The following is a 22,543-nucleotide window of genomic DNA, read 5'->3' as shown; positions in this document are numbered from 1 at the left end:
AGAGGGCATATGAATACCAATATTAATGATTTGTCAAAAATCTTTCCGTCCAAGATGGTGAACGTAGGTGAAAGCAATTAAATGGAGTAGATCGTTTCACAAAGGTGTATTCTCATTTTGAAGTCGAAAAAAACGTATCATACAAATCAGTCCTTTCAGACCGAGGGGTATCAAGAACATGCAACATGCATCCTGTTCAAGTGTCAACAGAAGACCGGCGGACCGGCGACTTACAATCAATTTCCATCCCCTTCCTTTCCCTTTTCCTCCCACCGCTCCCTCACCCTCCTCCTTAACCCACCATTCGGCCCTCTCCCCCAAATCTCCTCCTTCTCCCCATCCACCCGCTGCACACTCTCACTCTCACCCTCATCCCCCCTACCCAAAACCTCCCTCCCAACAACTACCTTCCTCTCCTTAACCCCCCTCTCCTTCTTCCTCGCCCGCTCCACCTTCCCCAGGTAAATCGCATAAATCGCCACCTCAGCAACACCCACCGCAACCGCAGCCCCAAACGACACAAGCACCTTCACAGCCTCAGACACGCCCCCACCCCTCCTCGACCCCCGATCCAGGTCCCAAACCGACGAAACAGCCTCCGTCAACACCTCCGGCGTCGAAAAACTCGTCAACGCCCAATAAACACTGAACCCGGTAATCACAACCGAAAGAAAAATATTCAGCACAAGCCCGGGGGTAAGAGTGTCTGCGTCCGAATGTGCATCGTCGTCATGGAGTGCCGAAACGGTCGGTGTCGAGGAACTGAAGATCGGTGATGGGCCGTTTGGGGTGTTGGATGAGGTCGTCATTTGGTTGTAGGTGTCTGTTTCGTAGGCGGCTAGGAGACGGGCTTTTAGGGCGAGGTACTCTGGGCTCTGTGTTGTTGTTAGTTAGATATGTTATATCTATATTAGTGGTTGTGGTTGTGGCTTGTGGTATGGTATGTATGGTTTGGAGAAGGTGAAGACGTACGGGTTTGGGTTTTGGTGGCGGAGGCGGGACGTAGACTTTTGTTCCGTGGAGGAGGGAGTTGAGGGTTCGGGCGTCATTGGGGTTGGAGGTGGCATTTTCGGAGCGGAAGTAGCGGGATAGACGGATTAGTTGATCGTGAGTGATGGGACTGTCTAGGGATGGGTTGGAGGGTAGATTGAGGTCTTTGCGATCGGAGGTTGGGATCGCTTCTAGGGCGGAGAGGATCCGGGTTGTTGTTATTAGTTGGACCATTTTTGCTGTGCAATGGTGCGGTTTGTTTTAGGACATTTTAGGGGTGAGCGGTTTGGTTTGAGATTTGTTGGAGGGTTGAGCTGTAGGTGTTGATGGATGTACAGTATTTAAAGATGATGGTGTTGGTATCGAATCACGATATCGACCCCACATGGGATGAATGGGGTTACTGGATTTGGCTTAGTGTTGTCTGGTTGGGGTTTTAGTTTGTCGCGTCAGGAATCAGGATACCTTATGGATGTCCTCCTCCGTTTTCTTAAAGAAGAAACGAATCATGTCTTCTTTCTTCTTTCGAGAGACTTTGTACTTCATAGACTAGTTGTCTTTAGATTGCTTTTTATATGATTGATAATATGTCTATCGCAGCCTCTCACAAACAGGGCATATCATCATATAGGTCTGATAGCCCTAATTCCTAGAGTTGTGTTGAATTATTGGTTAGTAGCCCTGATGTGAAGTGGTGATGACATCGTATGGATGCGTTCGAATTATTCTGAGATAATATCCTCTGGGAGAGTTTAGCAAGATATTATCCTACCAACAGGCATGGTTTTGAATCTTGCATTGCACTTGCTCCTCTTCCTGATTTGTATAGGCCTTTCTTTACTTTTTTGCTGCTTACTAGGGTTTTCATGAGGCCTTGCGTCGAGCTATGTGATGGACTTGATATCGTTCAAATATTCGGCATTCACTCATAATGCTGCTAATGAGTCTAGAAGAAGGTCAGACCAAAGATCGTCTCTCCCCGTCGCTTATTATCTAGGATTTACTTCGGTGCTACGTGCTCGTAGTAGTATATGTGAGCGGCATCCATGATTGCCTTTACTCTGGCAGCCGGCACTTTCTCTTTGCGATCGTACGAGTACAAACCATTAACCTCTTGCTCGATATCGCATCTGCATCTAAATTAGCTATCATGCTTGTCATACCCATATCCTCTGCTGGGACAACGGAGAAACACAGGTACAATCAGGTGATCTGTGGAGAAAGGCACTAAAAAAAGGTAGAAACGTACAACTGCGTATATACCAAGCCACACGTATGTCCTCCCTTGACGACGGCCATCACCAGGTTTTCAAGACGGCTCAGCAGGTCTTCCGGATCGCTTGCGGTAGTATAACCCCAGTCCCTTTCACCAGCAGCGGTGCCCTTCGCAGGAATGATATTCACTCCTCCGAACTCAGAGCAAATCACCGGAGCGCCGGGCGTATGTTGAGTGCCGGGGTCCAGGGGTTGAGAGCTAGCGGAAGGAATGGGACCCACGAACATGTCGCGGTTTGATTTCTGGCCCAGAATGCCGTTGTTGAAGTCCGAACAGGTTGCGGCCAGCGCAGGATGATCCGAATAGTCGTGGTAGGTTGTCAAGTCTGTCGAGACGTGCTCCCAGCCGCAGTTGTCATTGATGGGTCGAGAAGGGTCCAGGGTCCTTTTATATTGGTCAGTTCATGACAAGAGGATACATTGTTAGGAAGAGAGCCGAAAAAAAAAAAAAACGCACTTGGTCAAGTAATATACCGCTCGGATATGGTTCCGCTGCTCGATGTTATCCTTCAGGGAAGGATATCCCCAGCTCTCGTTGAAAGGGGTCCAAGCCACGATAGATGGATGGTTGATGTCCCTCTTGACAGCTTCTATCCACTCGCTGTTGAACCGAGAGATGTAGTCATCGCTGAACTCGTAGGCATTTGCTATCTCGCCCCAGACCAGAAATCCCAATCTGTCAGCCCAGTAAAAGAAGACGGGGTCTTCCACCTTTTGGTGCTTTCGGCACCCATTGATGCCCATTTCCTTCGCCATCTCGATGTCAGCCTTCAGTGCCTCTTGCGAAGGAGGTGTCAGGCCGGTCTCCGGCCAATACCCTTGATCTAATACCAGGGTTTGGAAACGAGGCTTCCCATTGAGCCGGAAGGTCCCGTCGCCATTCTTCCAGGTAACACTGCGCATACCGGTGGTAGTCTGAACCACATCAACCAGAATTCCCGAGGCATCATACAGACGCAAAGCCAAGTCATATAGGTTAGGATGCTCGGGTGCCCAGAGGGCTATCCCGTTGTACCAGCACCCGTCGACATTAAAGGGCACATTCTCCCTCAATGACTCAGGGTCTAGACCACGCATGTCTACATCGAGACTCACGTAATCTTTGTCTTGCGGCAGATCCTGTCTGCTGCGACTCACAGCGATACCCCCTAGACTCGCCTCGATCTCTACCTGGCATTTCGTCGCTGCCGGGCGATCTAACACCACAACCTGCGCATGAAGCTGCCCTTGGTTGATATCATCCGACCGGAGAACTAGGCCGTCACTGCTACTGCCTAAGCGCATCCTGGGTACACTTTCCAACCAAACAGACAACCAGATTCCACTCGTCGGTGTGTAAAAGATACTTTCAGGGACAGGGCCCCAATACTGTTTCCCGCGTGGCTGGCAAAGATCAGACGGCGAGTCTCTAACCCGAACCGTCAAACGTCTATCCGCTGTATCACTTTCTTGGGTCCCAAATGCATCAGTCACATCGACCTCAAAGGGCACATGACCACCCCGATGCCCTCCAACCATCTGGCCATCAACCCAGACAGTACAGTCATAGTCTACTGCACCGAAGCGAAGCACTAATCGATTCCTCTTGGCCAGTTCATCCGCCGTACGAATATCTGTCAACGTGCGCTCGTACCACAGCACTTCGTGAGCCTCGTGAAGGCCAATTCCAGATGCGGGAGTTTGAAATGCATATGGAACTTGGATCTGACGTTTGGCGTGGGTGATGGTGTTGGCGGGGATTCCCTTCTGGTGCCACCGCTGTGATAGACCGTTGTCTGCATCGTCGAAGATGAAGTCCCAGGGACCGTCGAGCGACGTCCAATTGAGTGCTGGGCGCTGGAAGTCTGGACGAGGATATGCTGCCATTCTGTTGGTGCTCTTCTAATGCTATGCAGGTCGTGGATGGGGAGTTGTGAGAGTGAAGGTGCAATTGCTGTCCCCGCGATCGACGGCTGTCTCCCCGCACCTGACGTGGGATGAATTATTGGCCATGTCTTTCTATGGGGCTGCATGAAGTGAATGATTGATGTAGGGCGACATTGTAAAGCAAGGATGCAACACGATTGTCTTAAGCACACTGATAAGTATGTTAAATGTATAGTAAAATTGTTGGTTTTGCTGTCCCTACCTTAGCCCATGCCTAAGTACATACATCGTAAGTACTGTTGAGTAACATCAGCGATATGCATTCTTGAAAATTTTCCCAGAGCTTGAAGCTAATAGAGAAATCACGATCAATGAAGCAGTTTTTGTCGAAAGATAGGCTCTTCAAACTCATAGACCGATGCAATGCAATTGGCCCATCAAGTGGAAGCCCTAGTATACGGGAAGCATATCGCCGATATGAGCTAAAGCACGTACTGTATACTGTATATCGCCGACATGCTGTTCAATGTCAAGTATGTCGGCGATATAAACATCTTCTTATAAAATATTGTTATAACCTCTTCAATGAAAAAAAATTATGTTCATTTACGTTCTTTCTTTTTTTCTCTATTTTTTTCCTGGGACATCATTCTTACTTCGCTGACAACAGAGGTTGACCATGTGGACCACAACAACCACAACGATGAGGACTCAAATTCTGAGACTACAAACATGGAAACATGCTTTTGCATACATCCCTTTAACCCAAGGAACATTAACACCCCTATCATTCAAGCTCAAACAAACCCGACAATCCTCAACCTGGAATCCACACACCGTCCCTAAGCTCCCAAGCCAAGAACAAGGCATTACCACGAACAAAAAAGAAGATAACGGTAAACTCGAATATTTCCTGTACGATCCCCATCTATCTAGACCATCCCAGCATAGCTAGCTAAACCACATACACAGAACAACAACCGACCAACTCATCAACTGGGCCCGCCAAGGTTCCCTCTGGCCTCTCACCTTCGCCCTCGCCTGCTGTGGCATCGAAATGATGCATGTCTCCATGCCACGATACGACCAAGACCGTCTGGGAATCATCTTCCGGGCCTCGCCCCGCCAAGCCGACGTCATGATTGTTGCGGGAACGGTGACTAACAAGATGGCACCGGCGTTGAGGCAATTATACGATCAGATGCCGGATCCGAAGTGGGTGATTAGTATGGGGAGCTGTGCTAATGGGGGTGGATACTATTATTATAGTTATAGTGTGGTTAGGGGTGTTGATCGGGTGGTTCCGGTGGATATTTATGTGCCCGGGTGTCCGCCGACGCCGGAGGCTTTGATGTATGCAATTTTTCAGCTGCAGAAGAAGATTAGGAGGACGAAGGTGACGAGGATGTGGTATCGGAGGTGAGATGGGTTTGGTTTGTATGAAGTTTGTTATAGTCGTGTGTTGTAGTGTTCTTTCAACCGGTTGAGAGGCTATTTCCACGTTTTATAGAAGCGAAGGATCGAGGCTGTGGTTTCCAAGATCCGGAGATGTCCCATCAATTAAGTCGCTGTTGAGAAAGCTGGAGAACACAAATGATGCTGTCATCCCAGACAGGCTAAAGTCACAAAGTGCTGCATTGCCGGTCAATGAATCGTTGGAGATATCATTAGGACCAATCTCATGCGAACCATTCTCAAATCGGTGGTTGTAGAGAAAGTCAGCCGTAGGTGATTGCAGCCCATGTAGACGCTGATCCGAGTGGTGTGAAGCTTCTCGACTTTCTTCATCGGGGATCTCGCAACCCATACTACGCAATAGCCGTACAAAAAGGCGATAGTACCACAGGAGTGGAGGTGAGTGGTCTTGTAGCTTGTTTATGATCATCATACAGAGTCGAGCTCTATGCTTCGAAACATCGACTACATGGGATGGGCATCCGCGCATATTCGCAATTTGGACAGAGATAGCCGCGAAAACAGCCGGCGCACTTGGTTTGTGAATATCCCTCAACAATGTGAACGTGCAGGGGAAGAACATACCTGCGCATTAATGCAAAAGGAAGAAGTTGTGATGATACAAGGTCTTCCAATATTCGCACGATTTGCACGGCTGCTTCAAACACAAATGACCCGACTTTCATCCTGTCCGGATCATTAAAGCCGTTCCGGCGTATTAAAATCTGCACGGTGCTAAAGGTTTGTTAGAGGTATTTTCTTCGAGGCGGATGCTTCTTACAAGTAACTTAGATTGACCAGGGTGGCCCAAAGGCCATCTTCCACAGAAACTGTGGATTCTCGATGCTTCAATTCTCTTGGAAGGGACGCTTTCCACGACGTAAGATCGTCCAGGCTTTTGAGAGCTAACGACTCATTGAACTTTGCCCCAGCTATATTTAGCCAGCAGTTACTTGCTTTGCAGTGTCAGCAAGAATTTAGTCGAGAACATAACTGGGTAGCCATACTTCGCGAATACAGTTCTGCTAAGTAGATAAAGTAAAGCCGGCTTTGACGTGTCGGTTCTCGAAACAGATCAGGGTTGATCAAGTCATCATCTGATATTTCGAAGTCATCTTCGCCTAACATCTCCACACTGCAGTACGCGTCGTTGATGTGCGGAGTTCGTCCCAGCATGATTGTTACAGAGATATCATGTACCTAGATAACTAAGTCAGCGATGCCATAGCTTGACCCAGGGTTTCATACGTAAATAGTCCACCAAATCCTCCTCCATAGCTTTCTGTTTCTCTCACTTAACCCCACATAAGTTTTCCTTGGGAAGTGTCAGCCAGCTCACAGCATCAGCCATAAATGACCAACCTTTGATGCAATCCCAGGGACTGTGCTCGATTACATGCGATGCCAGTCCAATGCCACATATCCTTCTGTTCCATCGGGCTTCCCCACCAGAATGACAACAAATAAACCGCTTGAAGAGTCGCTATAGCGTCAGATTCGTAGTTGGTGTCGTACAAAGTTTTCGCTCGCTGATAACATGTAAATGTTGCCAAATATCTATTTGCAAAGCCAGCACGCTTATAGAGTTCTTCACTGCAATGATTGAGGGCCAGGAAGAACACAGCTTGCAAAACCAGTGGTGACACCCTCCCAGCCTCGTAGTTATGCTGAAAGTCCGCTCGGTCAAATATAGGGCACTGAGGGTAGCACATCTCAAAGAAAATCCTGATTAAGTCGTCACTGACATTTTTTTCGAAACTTTTAAGTGCACCAATGTCTCTCAGCTGCAGACGCTGGTTTCGAGAATGCTCTTCTATCTGTGTTTTTGTTGATTGCCCTAGCTGACTGAAGTATAAGTGCTCAAGCGCATCCTCCCAAGTGCGACCATTACGGGAAGCGCCTAAAGGGTCTCCCATTTCATGCAACATATAATCAAGGTTGAAGGAGTCACCGTAGTATACCACTTTACTGTCTGAGCTTGTCGATGAATTTCGATAGCCTTGTCTTGGTGTTGAGGCGTTTGACTGAAAATTGGATGGCCCACACGGCCGTGCTTCAGCAGTAGTATTCCTACTGCCAAAGCTGGGGTTACTGGTGTTAATGATGATGGAATCTGACCTTGATTCGCCTGATACGGCACTATTAGGGTTGCGTTCATTTTGCTGATTTCTTGACGACCGACGAGGTGCCGGCCGAGTATCAGTGTTTTTATCATGATTTCGTTTGTACCTGGGTCATTTCAGCCTACTGTCCATTCCTATTTTATTTGCACAGGTGAAGTGGGACAGGCAAACATACTTTCCACGTCTCGAAGCAATGGGCTGGCATTCTTGCCCTGCTAGTTGGCAATATGAGCATGGTCTTTCCTCAGTCCGATCACACTTGACTCGTCGCAAGTTACACGATTTACAGGCGACTTTGCATTTAGTCTTGACAGTGGGCATCGTGGATTGGTGGATTTTGGATAGTGCAGACGATGTGGATTGTTCCCATCAAGTCAGATGAATTCGGGCAGCCTCGGAGCAGACCTTGTGACCGCCCGAATATTTCCGAAACGGCATATACTATCGCTGTAGACAGGAAGGCAGTGAATAGACTTTCCTCATCATGGAAGGGTATAAACATGGGACTGGCATATATCATCATGAGTCATCACTGGAATATGAATCTGAATGGGTCGTAGTGCTAATGTCTGGCAATAATTCATGTAGTTGACCTATCATCATACTTATAATTATCTATCAGGTGCCCTACTACACAATTATCATATACCCTTTAAACTACCGTGTTAATGCTAGCCACTTGGTCAGTTGGAGCTTAGTCCAATAAGTTGAACCCCTTCTGACATTCTAACACATCAGCTCTCTAAGATGATCTCTCAATTTAAATCACTGTCCAAAACTAGGGTGTTGTTTCATATGTCGCAGATAGTTGTCATACCGCATTCTCGGCTTTCCCTTGCGCTCACGTTGTGGCTTGGAAGCGGAGCACCAGCGATACTTGCAGTAATAATCCTTGGAACTTCCTCCCCCGTGGACAGTGTTGTAATGCCGTCTGAGATCTTTCTTGAATTGAAACCCCTCTGTTCGGGGACAGCCTGCTACGTCACACTTGTGAGGGCGATCGTGAACGGAAGTCTTGTGTTTACTGTTCAAAATTAGAATACAGCTCAGAAATCCGCCTGCAGCTTATGAATGCCACTTACTTGAGTAGATGTCTTTTGTCAAAGACACGATCACACCGGTCACACGGGAACGACTGTGAGGTAGAATCACTCGATTGATTGGCAGAGGATGTATCTTGTCCTGAAATTGAGAGATCCGAGGGTAACTCAGGTACTATATGTTGTGTCTCGGGCGAACGTGGTTCAAAAATGAATTGCGGCGACTCGAAACTGTTATGTGTATCTGCAGACTCTCCTTCCCAATGCTGAGTTTGATCAAGATCCTGTGGTGGAGTGTCTTGGCTCAAGTGATGGAGAGAATCATCTGACTCGGGCAGTGCCTCCGGACCCGTCCGGTCAGCAGTATCGAGCCAGCGAGGGTCGACAGTTCCGTAAGGTGCTGTGTGATAAGAGTTTAATACCTGTGGTGGCCGACCTACGCTATCTGATCTGGGACTCGGTATAAGAGTAGAAACTCCGGGTACAGAAGGTTAAGGGTTATATGTTCTCTTCACAGATGATTCCTCCAACAAGGGGCAACCTGAGCCTGGATTGCAGGATAGATCAAGCTACGTGGAACAAGAGGAAATGATTCCACGTAGATGCGCAAGGTGGGAAGGGGAGAAAGAGCACAACAGAACTATTTTGCGAGAAGTTAGAATCAAAAACATGTTGAGTAAAGAGCGGACGAGTGGCAGTACCACTGCCCTGGAGAGGAAAAAGAAAGAAAGAAGCTCAGGAGATTAAGGGCAAAGCAGCAATATTTAACCAGGCTTGGTGGATGCCTCAGGTTGGTGTGGCTATGGTAGGCCTCAAAACGGGGATGTTTCATTAGTTGGGGCTTATGCATCTACTAGTATTGCACATACTATACCAACCTTAGTGGGGATCAACAGTAGGCCTCAGATTGTATAACATTCATTGGGTCAACTATCATGCGAAAAGATGCAAAAAGACATCAGGAATGCATCGAACAACTGTAGGACTCCGGGTGGCCTCAAAAACGATAGGGTCTGGTTGATTTAGTATAGCGGAAAGCATTTCCGTCCTCATCCTCTCTGACAGAAGTACTTCTCATACAATGTGCTATAAGTTATAGTATCCTACCAGATAAAGAATACACTGCTTCATATCCTCTCTATATATTCCCGTGGCGTTTCTCAGGCATACTATCTAAACTTGCCAGTGCCCTACAAAATGGCTTTAACCCCTACCTCCATCTCCTGCTGCTCGCACAATACTCCTTACCGGCCGCAAGGTTTGGATCAGGAGAGCAAATTCAACGAATTTCTGGTATGGGCTCGCTTGACCGTGACGAGCGAAGTCTCCTCCGATTGCGATACTCCATCACCCGTACCAGAATACGCAGTACAGTTGGTAAAGCAAGTGAACTACGGCCCATTGAAGAGCAGAAGATACTTCATTCCACGCCGAGACCTCTCTAGTGTAGAGCTCATCGAAGTGAGTGAGCAGTGGCTCATTGAGAAGAACTTCGAGAAGTTGAACTCGTAGGTTTATATTGTGCTAACTGTGAAAGGCAATTGCTGATAGGCTGTAGTTACAAGAACTTCAGGTGCACCCTGCACAACAAGTTCTTCGAGCTTAACCTGTACCGGAAGGATCCTATCAATACTCACCACTGGAGGGCTAATGTGGCAAGGCCGTCAAATGAGATTGATCTGTAGGTTACAGCTATGTCTAGTTGCCATACTACTGGGATACCTTGACTGTCTCTTGTGAAATGGAGGCTTTGCGAAAGGACAGTGAGCAATATTGCTGATAAAAATTTTGCATCTTAATATAGCTTCCAATCTAGATTTTAATTTAAATAGTATTTGAGTAGCTACTGCTTGCGATAAATTCTATTGCATGGGTACCAGGCCAACATCTGAGTATACTCCGTACCTACGTAGTATATCATTCCGAAGTGATCTCCCAGTAGATTCCGCTACAGACCACCCAAGGATACTAACAGTAGAAACTCGAATAGCAAAAATGTCAATTAAAACTGTATTCCTGTTAATAAAGCAAAATCCAGAGTTGTATGGTTTACTAAAGCTCAGCCCTAAAAGCAACCAGGAAGCTTACCGCGAATACAGTTCAGTACTGCCACCTTTCCCGAATAGGCAAGATGCTCCCCCACATGAACCTTTCAGCGTTTACGGCTTCATCAAAGATAACGCTACTATCATTCGACGTTTTATTCCTCGTTTCCCTCTTTCTTTCCTCCCCCTCTTCTCCCATACAGACTGGTCCCAGTCTGGCATGCCACAATGGCAGACAAGAAAACCCCGTACGTCACGACGCCCAAAAATCCACGAGAAACCAAAACTCCCCGGCGAAATCATAACCCCTCCACCATCCCACTCCAAAACCCCAAGCCCAAAACCACCACCGCAAATCAACTACATAAATAATTAATTAACCGCTAAAAACTTAGAACAATAAACCCCGAGACCAACCCGCGCGGTATCCCCGTCGCTCCCTTCGTCGACAATGTAACCGACTACGTCTCGACGCGCGCAGACGTCGAGCCCACACTCCGCTCCTTCCAAGAGATGATCTCCAAATACCAATTTATGGAAGTAAACACACAACGACGGGCGGCTGGCCTCCGTGAAAAGATTCCGGATATCAAGAAGACGCTGGAAATGGTCAAGTTTCTTAAGATGCGCCGCGATAATAACGCCGACCCGCTGGAGACGAACTTCGAATTGAACGATACGCTCTATGCGCGTGCGACGGTCGACCCTGCGGACACGGAGGAGGTGTATCTTTGGCTCGGGGCGAATGTTATGTTGGCTTATCCGATTGGGGAGGCGGAGACTATGTTGACGGAGAAGTTGTCTACGGCGGAGTTGAGTCTGGCGAATTGTGATGAGGATTTGGAGTTTTTGAGGGAGCAGATTACGGTATGCATCTCCTCTTTCCCGTTCATTTCCCACTCTCTATATATCCGCTGTTCCGGTGCCTTAGAGTTATATATGTGTGGCTCGGTGCTAACTGGTCGCAGACGATGGAGGTTGCTACCGCTCGTGTGTATAACTGGGACGTCGTGCAGCGTCGAAAAGACAAGGCGGACGGGAAGGGCGACGAAGATGATGATACGGCAAAGGGTCCTTCGGGTGCTTAAAGCTCATTTTCATGATTCTGTCTTTTTAATGACTTTGTCTGGCTTACCTAGAAAAGATTTTTCATTTACTCGGGTTGCGTATATCCTAGTGAGGGTTGGGATGAAACAAAAGTGCTGCCTTGATCGGTGTAGATATAAGCAATCCTTGCTCTCTATTAGTCCTATGGGTTCGATTATGAACTGGATAAAATAATGCACAAACTAAGCTTCCTGCGCCGAGCCATTATACCAGTCTATCTCAGAATGGACAAAAAGGAATTAATATAGGTCGATGCCGCCATCATAGCCAGGGAAGGGCTAATTGAGGGAGCTTCATGCGTATATCACCGCCCAAACAATCATCAGTCATCACGTAAAATGTTAACGCAAAGGGGGAAAGGAAATGAATGAGGTGAGACCCTCGTAAACCATCTAAATCCATGCGATCTGTTCGAAAAAGAAAACACTAAGAATATAATGGAAAGATATAATAAGAGTTCAAGCAGAAGTCAAGCGGGCACCCAAAGTAACATCCATAGCGAAGAGATAAGTAGAATCATGAATCATGAGCTGTTAAGAAAAGGTTCCTCACAGGTAGTGATGGTAACATCGCAAGGTAAGTCGATAAGTCCGCCTAAGATGCGCTTGTCACTGGTTCGGGTAGCATATCAGCATCAGATACTGCTCGGTCGCGCAGCCGTCTCGAAACATCGATTTCTGTGTCGTCACCGACGAACGTCCACTCCTCACTGTCATCCACGTCATCCTCTTCCTGCTCGGCCGTGGTCTTAGCCGATGGTGTTGGGGAGAATGGAGTGGACGAGACAATCGAGCGCTGTCGAGCCAGTGTTTTGGCGTACTCAAGGTCACGATATATTGCCTGAATAGCCGTATCCACCCCGTTTTCCTGGTTTAATGTTAGCTAACGCACCATGACGAAGGATATTCGGAGACTTACGCTCCGTATCTGTGCACCTAGCTCTCGGGCTTTCACGATCATTCTCTCGCTGTGAGTAGCCTCCCACAGAGCCCGCGAAAACACGCTTACGTTCAACTTCTTCATACAGATACCCACGCCCAAATCTTCGACGCGTGTGCCAAAGAAGAACTGGTCACCAAAGAACGGCTTAACGATGGTAGGAACACCTGCCCGAAGGCTCGCTCCGGTAGTTCCAGCACCACCATGGTGTGCCGCTGCGTCGATCTGGGAAAAAAGCCAATCATGTGGCGCTGCTTGAATTTGGAAGATCTCCGGCGGTAAGGGAATCTCGACCTTGGCACTGGCAGGATCTCCAAGTCGATCTGACCATCCCTTCGACAGGATACAACGGACGTCGGCCTTTAGGACGGATTCCACCACAGTTCGTGTCAGAGCCGAGGGGTCAGACACGACGATAGACCCGAACCCAATATAGACAATCTTTTTGCCATCACTGCGGGCACGGTGGATGAAGTCTAGCAGGTCTGTTGGAGGAGTCCAATTGCCCCCCTCACTTAAGAACCAATATCCTGTTATACGTATCCAGTCCGGATAGTCCAATGGAGGGGCCACCACAGAAGGAGAATAGTTATAAAGGAAGGGAACCTTGTTCGGCTGCATCTTATCGAGAGTGGTCGCCTTTAGTCCGAGCTGCTTCTTTCTCCAACGATTCACCTGTCCCGCAATGGCTTTCCAGAAGACAGTGTCGAACATAACATATGTGATGTAGTTGTAGGCACCGCCCATCTTATTCTCCGGGACAGCGAAGGCATGCGGGTATGCTCTTGTTCTAGACCACGGCATCGTAAAGGCACGGAAATAGGGTATTCTGAGTGCCTCAGCGATATGAATGCCAGCCATTGCACTGGGAGATTCAATAAGAAGATCACTGTCCTGACAACTAGCCCATGCCGAGGATAGAAGGTCGTCAATCCATCCTCGAAACTTAGTAGACGCCTCTTTCAAGAATGAATATGTAAACATTCCATTCTCAACGCATATTCTCATGAGCTCTGCAGGATCACCATCAACTGGGGCAAAGTCAATACCATGCTGCCTCACCCATGGTTCGAACTCTGCATGGGTTGCAATTTTAGGCTTATGGCCTTCTGCTAACAATCCTTTACACAGGGCAATATAGGGCTGCACGTCACCCCGCGAGCCGATGGTAAGGCATGTGATGCGCAATGACTCGGAGGGCTTGAAGTTGATAATCGAAGCACGAGGGTCATCAAAAATAGGATGAAGCTCCGATGACTCATTCACAGATGCATGAGAGTCGTGCTCGCCAGCTCCATCTAACCTGGCTTCCTGTAGCATGCGATGCTCTGCCTGAGCCGATTCGATCTCGTCTTTTTCCTGTTCTGCTAGCAGGCCAGACTCTACCAAGAACCTCATAGACTCGAGGCTTTGGTGTACTGTGACAGCACAATCATCTCGAGCGTCTGCCGTATTGAATTCGAAGAACAACTCTTCATGTCCACGAATGATGATGACTAGCCCCTGGTAGCCGAAGCGAAAGCCCTTCTCTTTCTCGACATTTTCAATGTCTTTGAGTGGTAATATCAGCTTGGTGCGTGTTCCCGGAATGAGACTACGAAAGCAAAGCTTTTTCTGACTAATATATATTTTCCCATAAAGCGGGAGAACACGATGCAGATATGCGTAATATGTGGCTTGCAGCCTTTCGGTTGACGGCAGGGCGAAATGGGCACGAAAACGATCTCCATGTTTAACACCATCTTCCTTGTCTTCAGGATCAACATCCTGATCATCTGGTAGCACGCCTTCGGTTTCTCCATAATGTCTGCGGCCACCGGCCCACATCCCGGAGACTTTCTCAATGTAACCCATTGATTCGCTTGCCAAAAGATTACTCATTTGCCTCGACCGGCTTCTCAGATACTCCGCGAATCCGGCGGCGCGCTGAAGGGGATAAGCACCAGCTTTGACCAGTTCATTCAAGGTTGGCGCAGATGAGTTCACCTTAGATGGGTGCTGTGTGCCCTGGTCGGAATCACTGCTAGCATACTGCATTTCCTGCCCATTTCTGTTCGCATCGGCAGCATTGGGATGCGTTGACCGTGCCGTTCCGTCTGAAAGCCGACGGCCTGTTCTGTCTCCACTGGGATGCCGTTGTCGCAAGGTGTGGATTGTAGGGGATTGAAAAACATCACTTCGATTTAAGATCTGGCTGGCAGATTCCGTCGTATCAATCATCGACTGCAGAACTGCTGAAGCGTCTGTTGCTTGCTCGAAAGAGTTAACAAAGGAGTCCGACAAATCCCGCTGTCGGGGAGACATTCCGATTCCATCGGGGCCAGAGTTAGTTTGGCCGGTGCTTGCACTCCGTTTCCGTTGCGTTTTGAAAATTCCATTCCCTCGAGATTGACTCAAATCACTATTCAACGACCATCTGTTCCGGGGCCCACGGGCGCGAGTTGCGGGGCTTGTTTGCTCGGATGGAGGTGGTAAAAGCTGGGACGTTTTCATCGGGCCCTCACTGATCAACCCTTTCACAAAATTATATGCGTCCCGGCCAGATTCGAAGAATGAAAAGTAATACTAGACCCCCAGTTTAGTGACAATGTGGTATTCGCTCAAGAAAGACGTACCTCATCAATGGCATATGATTCATCGCTCTCAACCACCCGGATTTTGAATGTCTCAGCAAGGTCGGTAATAGGGCTCTCCTCAATATCTATTATGCTCTCAATGGGGAAGGAAATCTTGACACTGTCACCCTCATTGTGAGCTCGGAAGATAACCTTTTGCAAGGCTTTGACCCATTCTTTCGCGCTAGCAGAGCTATCCGCTCTGAAATAATATGTTCGCTGATCTGTAGTGACTTGGAAATCTCGTACTTCCTTATCTTTGTCCTTTTGCTCGGTCAAAGAAGCAGAAATTCCATATCGGAGATCAACATGGCCACTAGGAAAATAAAGACTGGACGGATCCGTATAATACGATAGAACGTCCCCTTTCAGTGAAAACCAGTACCGGTTGTACTTTGGATTCTTCCGGCCTCGTTTATGAAGATATCCCGACCTTATAGTAACCGCAGACTTTCTGGGCAGGTATGCGTAGAAGCATATATGCCCCTCCGTGACGTACATGTACCCTTGAAGAAGAATGTTTTGTAATAGGGAGCAAGCATATTCCATAAGTACTTTTTCTGGCATTTCAAACCCAAACATCTCCTTCAGTCGGAGAGAAAGCGGAGATGCACAAGACTGTTCAGATGTGCCATCAGTCTCCCCCTTGGTAGATGATGAAGGTTGATCTGCTGATTGCTTTTTGTCCAAAAGAGCCTCCGCTTCAAGCATACGACTGAGGATGGGAGCCGCGCGAGGAGTGGCACTGCGTGCGCGCCTAGGAGAAGCAAGCGGAGACATTTCATCACTCGTCGGAGGCTCAGTTTGTACAGTTGTTTCTGTACCTTTACTACTCTTAGGACTTGGCTTCAAAGATCGCAGTAGTTTGTTGTCAGATATTGACCTTCGATGGCGACGCCCTCTTCCTTCCAAGGTACTTTGAGGCTTGAGAGTAGGCGATAGGGGGAATTTCTTCTTATTCGACAATGAAGCTTTTCCAGGTTGCTTCTGGGTTTGTCCCTCCGCCTCTCCCTCGCTATCACTCGATTCATCAAACCGTGCATGGAAATCAGATTTGGAGCCGACGGCAGCAATCATTGAAAATATGGACTGGTGCATATACGGCAGCTGACCGTCTCGGGAGCCGGCTCCACGAGGTGGTGCGGTATAGTCAACTTGGGCATCATGATCGTCTTTCAAGCGATCCGGAAAGGCACTGGAAAATATGCGGCTAGAGGAGATTGATTGTCTGCTTGCACTCAGCCTACGGTCGACTCGCCGTTTTGCGTCTTCGAGGAGAGGTTTCATGTTGGGCATCTAGATCGGAGACAAGAAAATAAAAGAGCGTAAACGACGGCAAAGAAGCAAGGATTAGGATGTTAAACAGGACTGCGAGCACGCGGGAAGTGATGGTCACAAGTATGATGCACTCCCTTCCGTCAAGGGAGTGAGTTGTCCGCGCGAGTGACAAAGGCGGAAGGAGCTATGCCGACAGATGACCTTAGGTTAGCCATGTCATCAGTTCGCTGTCTATATTTTTCAGGACAGGGCAAACAAACGGAAAGAAAGGGGCTACAGGAAATGAGGCAGAGAACATGGGAAAAGAAAAGAAAGAAAAAGCAAGGGAAGTACCCAAAACGTCTTTTGTCCGTGAGCCGATAAGCGCCGTTTAAAATGGTATCAACGGCCCGTGTAGAACGGAGAAGGGAGCCATCAAAGCAGGACACGAGGGAAGTTGTGAGTCATCACGAAGAGAGAGACATGGTAATCGAACTGGGGACCAGCGACTAAAGAATGAGAGGAGCAGAAGCGGTCGACTAGCGTACGAGATGCAGGTAAATTCTAGGCACGAAGGGAAGGAAGCATGGGAGTCCGGAGTTTGGAGTCTGGCGTCACTCGTTCATATCAGCTGTTCCTCAAGTACCGGAGAGCCAATCAAACTCGGTGCATGTGATTGGGGTCCCCGGATGGACCAATAACAGTCAGTCCATGGGTGGATTATGTCATCCTCTAACTTAGGATCCGATCTGTCGGTAAATTACTTTAGAGTAAATGGAGATGCGGTCAAGAAAGACTGCCAACAACAATACTATAAAGTACCCGTGAGGTACCTTAATAATTCATAGTTTACGATATACTCATCCGCCTTGACTTTTAGAGGTAATAATCAACCCTGTGAATTCAGGGGTTCATCCAACCCTGGGTAGTATTATTACATTCAATGGATCAGTGACAGTCGGGCGACTAAATTAGTTCACGAGGCCCCATAATTGAGGTTTAGTGGCTATGCTTAATTGGAGAAATAGGCTCGGGTTGATCGACACTCCTTGGTGGGCCTCTTGACTTAAATTATCAACCCTCAAGGTAGCCTGGATCAGCCTACTCCATCTGTAGTCACTTTATTGAACTCTACGGATTATGATGCTCCTTCTACAGATATGGTTATCCATGGAAATAATTGAGAGTCATAATACTACTTATAATCGCTAAACATGATACCTAAGTTCTCGTCTCCTTTCTACTCCGCAGGTTCTTACTCTTCCACCCCTTACATGTGGTGGTCTCTCGAGTCCCTAAAGATACATGTGTTCTAGGACAAATTTACCAAATAATACTCGAACAACAGAGATTCTACATTTTGACCTTATGTACAAATGCTGCAGGGCTAACAGGGTAAAGAATAGACGGAAAAGAAAACTAGAGGTAATAAAGGAAACCGTAAAGCCCGAGGCCATTGCAGGTATCATCACGCCTTCATGCAAAGCAAATACCATTCAACTTTTGGTGAAAAATGAAACAAGCACAATCCGGATTCATAGGATTACTCTCAGGCAGACTTTTCGGATTTCTTGCGCTTCTTCTCTTCCTTGCTCTTACTCGACTTCTTCGACTTCTCGGCCTTCTCCACTCCATCCTCTTTCCTGGATTTCTTCCGCGGCTCAGCACTGGGCTGGCTACCTTCCCCATCTGTCTGGTGGTGCTTTCGTTTCTTCTCTTCCTTCTCTTTGCGCGATTCCTTGGGCATCTTGAATGTCGGCTGCTCCCCCTCCGACTCCTCGGAGCTGCTTCCAATGGTCTCCGGTGGTCCTTGCTCGCTTCCAACGGGTCGGAAACGCATCTTGAGATGCTTAGGCTGCTTCCTTGGAGGCTTGATCTGTTCCTTGGCTGCTTCCAACACCGTGTCATTTTCCTCGGATCTTTCAGGGAGGTTGATCAACTCTTGGACATGATAGCTCCGGATATCGTTGGTCGACGTAGTGTAATATGTTTGAGATTTCGAGTCGTACAAAAGAAGTGCCTTCCCGCCCATATCGCCCTGGTTTATACTCTCCGCTGGAATTCCGTACTCCACACCTTCGTGCTTCATGACTGGCTCGCCCTTCATGATCTTGCTCAGCGAGATCTCCTTCACCTTGGACAGAGGCAGAAACTCAGGAGCGGTGATGTGATACACTTGTTTGCTGCGGAGATTGGAAAGAAGGGAGGTAGTGCTAGATGAGGGGGGCGACTGTTTCTTCGCGGCTTTGAAACCAGAGGGTGCCCGGTAGGGCTGAGGTGCTTGGGAAGAGAACTTAGAGGACCTATGTATAGTGAATTAGATTTGAAACCACTGTAGTGCAGAATTAATGCTCACTTCTTCTTGCCCTGCGTCTCGGAGGCAACGCTGTCATTATCGCTATCGCTCTCGTTGGAGCTGTTCTCCGACTCCGAACTCGAGGAAACCTCCGCTTTCTCCGCTACTTCAGGAGAATTAGAGCGACTGCTCTCACTGTCTGAGGCGACTGCTTCTTTCGACTTGGGGGCCATTGTGTCTTTCGCAGGATGTCTGAACAGTATGTTCGTTAATGCGAAAGATTGCGGAGCAAAAAGAAAAAAAAAAATTGGAGCTTGCGATGCGGAACGCCAAGCCTTACAGAGCAAAAGTCGATTTCCGCAAGACGACTGGGAATTTTGGGAACCAAAACTGGATATTTCACTGGTGGGATTAGCGATTGTATTGAAATAACGGCCGCAGAGTAGAATTTCCTCAAGAATTGAGAGAGTACCGACGTAGTTCTTGTCGGAGCGATAACCTTTTTTTTTCTGCTCCGCGAAGCACGGACCACCATCAAAGTCCGCGGTCCGATATGATCTTCTAAAAAAGTGCCGCCAACATCGTTTTCCCAGTCTTTACGGCGCTGACGAATGACTTAGAAATCTAGTCATTCTCATCGGGATTTTATAAAAGATGAAGAGAAAGGCGGAAAAGCAACAGGCGGCCGGTGCGCAACGCCATACTTTCCAGGTTTCATTGAAGGAGTCTACTGACATGACTTTCTAGCACCGGCCCCAATGAGCGCAGTTGCGGCGCGTAAGGCTCGTCAGCAGCAAATGCAGGCTGCGATAGCTGTAGCGAAGCCTTCGCAAGCCGAATCAGTGCAGGAGCCACCGTCGAAGAAAGCACGGCGTTCGCCAGAACAAGCGGCGCCAACCCCGCCTGCCAGCGGAGAACCCCAAGGACGGACAACGCGATCCTCGAAACGGAAAGCTGAGAGCTTGAAAGTTGATAAACTGATTGAGAAAAAGGAGAAAACACTTTCGGCTGAATATACCGAACAATTGCCTGTTCGTAGCTCTCCGCAGGAACAAGAGGACCAGTCTTCTTCAGACGAAGAATCCGAGGAGCAAAATCCAATTGTGGGAGAGAATGATGCCGGAATCGCTCCTCTTAGAGGTGATGTTGATGGGTAAGTGTAGAGGTACTAGCTGATGCATGGAACATAGACACTAATGATCTATAGTTACGAATCTCCCGCTGATACTTCCGCGCCTATCCAGGAGTTTCCTCTATCCAAAACTCGTTTGAACAAGAGCAATATAATTTACAGCGATGAACATACACTGTGTGTCCGGATAAAGGAGAAGATGAGTCTGGTGTTACTCGGTCATTACGACCTGTGGGTGAAGCGCGGTGTCGTTAGTGTCATGGGTGCGAAGTTACACCCCTCACCACGGCTCTACCGAGTTTACGCTCCGTCTACACACTCATTACCAGTGATCAAGTGTGTATCTGGGGTTGACGGGGCGGCAGAAATTGAAGTCAAGTCATGCCATAGCGGTATATATCGCCTCAGGGATTTGTCTCCTCTATATCGACGGATATGGAATGGCAAAAATACTTCAGCGGACAAACTAACGCTCAGAACTGCCCCGTCTTCCGCTAAGAGGACGTTCTCTGTCGTAAGTTAAGCTCGTTACCCTGATATCAGGTCACTGAATCTGACATCTTGTAGCTGTACACGTCTGCAGACGATTCCTTCAAACGGCATCTCCGGCCATTGCATCTTGAGAAGCAATGGAGCTCAGCTATCAAATCGCTATCTCAGCGAGGAGGTCGATTAAAGGCACTGATCTGTGGCCCCAAAGCTTCTGGAAAATCCACCTTCAGTCGATATCTTCTAAACCATTTGCTCAGCCCGGCACCCCAGACTGAAACGAATTACTGTAACACTGATGGCGTGGCCTTCCTTGATCTTGATCCCGGCCAGCCAGAATTTTCTCCCATGGGACAAGTGTATCTGGCGCATCTCCGGTCACCCGTCTTCGGCCCCCCATTCTCCCACCCATCGTTAGATAGTTCCCAGGAGGGAACCATCATCAGAGCCCACCACATCGGTGCGACGTCACCTAAAGAGGACCCCGACCACTACGTGCTCGCTGCCATGGACCTCATGGATCGCTACCGTGCCTTGCTGGCAAGCTACCCCCAATGCCCGCTGATCATCAACTATCCAGGATGGATCTTCGGACTCGGCTTAGAAGTTGCGACATGGCTCGTTAGATCCCTTGGCTTGTCCGACGTCGTATACATGAGCGAGAAAGGCCCCACAGAGGTCGTGATGCCTCTCGGTCAGGCAGCTCAAGAAGCCATGGCCCCTCTGACCATTCTCCCATCCCAGCCAACTGATTTCGTAAGTCGGTCCAGCGCACAGCTACGCTCCATGCAAATGCAGTCCTACTTCCACATGACTCGCCCCACCGAAATCAGCAACCCGCTGTGGCTAGAGAAGCCAATCTCCCGCACAAGACCATTCCACGTTCACTACGCCGGACCGAAACAGGGTATCAAGGGCGTAATGGTCATGGGCTCTCAGATCGACCCTGATCTGCTCCAGGAGGTTCTGGACGGGTCTATTGTCGCCGTCGTCGCCGTGGAGTCACCCCAAGCGATTCTAGGCCAAAATGATGGCCCCGGTCTAACAATCAATCACCCTGCCCAACCCATAGATGCAGATGTCACCATGGACGATTCCACCGATACACCGATGGAGGGAGTTCCTTTGCAGGACCCTATTAACCCATTCATTGATGCAAACATCGTTCGGACACCTACCGAGAACTTACCCTACCTCTTCGTGGGATCAGGCAGCAGTAACCCTCTCGATCCGAAAGCATCTCGCTGCTTAGGTTTAGCTCTTGTACGCTCCATAGACGTCTCCTCGCAACGACTGGAACTAGTCACCCCCATTGCGGGATCCGCGATCCGCGACGCCCTCGAACAAGGCCACGGCATCGTCCTCGTCCGAGGCCAGCTCGACAACCCCAACTGGGCCATCAGCGAAGATTACTACGCCGCGCGCGCCGAAGAGAGACGCTATCGGGAGTCCCTCGAGAAGCTCAAGAAGAACGAAGCCACCACCGACAAAGAGGACAGCATTATCGAACCAGAGCAGCAAGCCCGGGTGTCTGCCATCCTTCGGGACCGGATACGACGGGCCAGCAACGTACCCTGGATGACGGTAATTGAAGACAACAGCGGCCATCAACGAGAGGCCGCGCAGCGGGAGAAATCCCTGTGGAAGCTGCGCAAGAAGGCATACCCCGGCAGCGATAGCGAAGGAGACTGGTAGTTCATGCAGCCGCGTTGATAATCTCCTCCCTAGTCAGCGTCTACGATGCGAGGAGTATGTATATGTGTGGTTAATTTCATGTAGACTCAAACAACACTCATCACTGTATACCCAAAATCATGTATGTATGTATCTACTTGACAACGAGGAACGATCATCGCCGGCCAGCCAGCCACAGTGGAAAACTAAAACCCAACTAAACAAATCCACACCACGAAA

At 48.5% G+C, this 22,543-nt stretch overlaps 9 protein-coding genes across 9 annotated transcripts; 4 read left to right on the top strand and 5 right to left on the bottom strand.

The window, feature by feature from the left end:
- Positions 1–41: 41 nt before the first annotated feature.
- F9C07_2280830 (endoplasmic reticulum-based factor for assembly of V-ATPase-domain-containing protein) lies at positions 42–1,392 on the bottom strand. Its single transcript, XM_041294632.2, has 2 exons — positions 973–1,392; positions 42–875 (listed from the first exon to the last, which is right to left on the bottom strand). Exons 1-2 carry the CDS (start codon positions 1,222–1,224, stop codon positions 237–239), a joined length of 891 nt encoding a protein of 296 aa, XP_041150222.1. The 5' UTR covers positions 1,225–1,392; the 3' UTR covers positions 42–236.
- Positions 1,393–4,647, bottom strand: F9C07_2280829 (glycoside hydrolase family 2 protein). Its single transcript, XM_041294631.2, has 4 exons — positions 4,394–4,647; positions 2,723–4,332; positions 2,240–2,650; positions 1,393–2,120 (listed from the first exon to the last, which is right to left on the bottom strand). The coding sequence occupies exons 2-4, from the start codon at positions 4,129–4,131 to the stop codon at positions 1,991–1,993; spliced, it is 1,950 nt and encodes a 649-aa protein (XP_041150221.1). The 5' UTR covers positions 4,132–4,332; positions 4,394–4,647; the 3' UTR covers positions 1,393–1,990.
- A 457-nt stretch (positions 4,648–5,104) lies between these two features.
- Positions 5,105–5,554, top strand: F9C07_2063930 (NADH dehydrogenase iron-sulfur protein 7; the record flags this gene model as incomplete). Its single annotated transcript, XM_041287181.2, has 1 exon — positions 5,105–5,554. A coding segment is annotated over one exon (450 nt), but the record flags the coding sequence as incomplete, so codon positions are not given.
- Positions 5,555–5,635: 81 nt separating this feature from the next.
- Positions 5,636–8,129, bottom strand: F9C07_2210367 (fungal-specific transcription factor domain protein; the record flags this gene model as incomplete). The annotated part of the gene is made up of 7 exons (XM_071509653.1): positions 7,885–8,129; positions 6,949–7,815; positions 6,835–6,901; positions 6,594–6,786; positions 6,368–6,542; positions 6,172–6,321; positions 5,636–6,137 (listed from the first exon to the last, which is right to left on the bottom strand). The coding sequence occupies exons 1-7, from the start codon at positions 8,028–8,030 to the stop codon at positions 5,636–5,638; spliced, it is 2,100 nt and encodes a 699-aa protein (XP_071366971.1). The 5' UTR covers positions 8,031–8,129.
- A 1,817-nt stretch (positions 8,130–9,946) lies between these two features.
- Positions 9,947–10,913, top strand: F9C07_2280827 (uncharacterized protein; the record flags this gene model as incomplete). The annotated part of the gene is made up of 2 exons (XM_041294642.2): positions 9,947–10,257; positions 10,308–10,913. The coding sequence occupies 2 exons, from the start codon at positions 9,947–9,949 to the stop codon at positions 10,432–10,434; spliced, it is 438 nt and encodes a 145-aa protein (XP_041150218.2). The 3' UTR covers positions 10,435–10,913.
- A 109-nt stretch (positions 10,914–11,022) lies between these two features.
- Positions 11,023–11,882, top strand: F9C07_2103548 (molecular chaperone Prefoldin, subunit 3; the record flags this gene model as incomplete). The annotated part of the gene is made up of 3 exons (XM_041294641.1): positions 11,023–11,042; positions 11,190–11,661; positions 11,763–11,882. 3 exons carry the CDS (start codon positions 11,023–11,025, stop codon positions 11,880–11,882), a joined length of 612 nt encoding a protein of 203 aa, XP_041150217.1.
- Positions 11,883–12,495: 613 nt separating this feature from the next.
- On the bottom strand, positions 12,496–16,751 carry F9C07_2063324 (UDP-glucuronosyl and UDP-glucosyl transferase; the record flags this gene model as incomplete). Its single annotated transcript, XM_041294629.2, has 3 exons — positions 12,496–12,768; positions 12,820–15,405; positions 15,456–16,751. The coding sequence occupies 3 exons, from the start codon at positions 16,749–16,751 to the stop codon at positions 12,496–12,498; spliced, it is 4,155 nt and encodes a 1,384-aa protein (XP_041150216.2).
- A 1,510-nt stretch (positions 16,752–18,261) lies between these two features.
- On the bottom strand, positions 18,262–19,241 carry F9C07_5649 (DNA-directed RNA polymerase I subunit RPA34.5-domain-containing protein; the record flags this gene model as incomplete). Its single annotated transcript, XM_041294628.2, has 2 exons — positions 18,262–19,015; positions 19,069–19,241. The coding sequence occupies 2 exons, from the start codon at positions 19,239–19,241 to the stop codon at positions 18,262–18,264; spliced, it is 927 nt and encodes a 308-aa protein (XP_041150215.2).
- A 421-nt stretch (positions 19,242–19,662) lies between these two features.
- On the top strand, positions 19,663–22,324 carry F9C07_2229522 (polynucleotide 5'-hydroxyl-kinase grc3; the record flags this gene model as incomplete). Its single annotated transcript, XM_041294640.1, has 4 exons — positions 19,663–19,696; positions 19,756–20,161; positions 20,216–20,654; positions 20,708–22,324. 4 exons carry the CDS (start codon positions 19,663–19,665, stop codon positions 22,322–22,324), a joined length of 2,496 nt encoding a protein of 831 aa, XP_041150214.1.
- Positions 22,325–22,543: the final 219 nt, after the last annotated feature.

The sequence above is a fragment of the Aspergillus flavus genome, chromosome 7 (assembly GCF_009017415.1).
Source record: "Aspergillus flavus chromosome 7, complete sequence".
NCBI lineage: Eukaryota > Fungi > Ascomycota > Eurotiomycetes > Eurotiales > Aspergillaceae > Aspergillus > Aspergillus flavus.
This window is presented reverse-complemented; position numbering and strand designations above follow the sequence as displayed.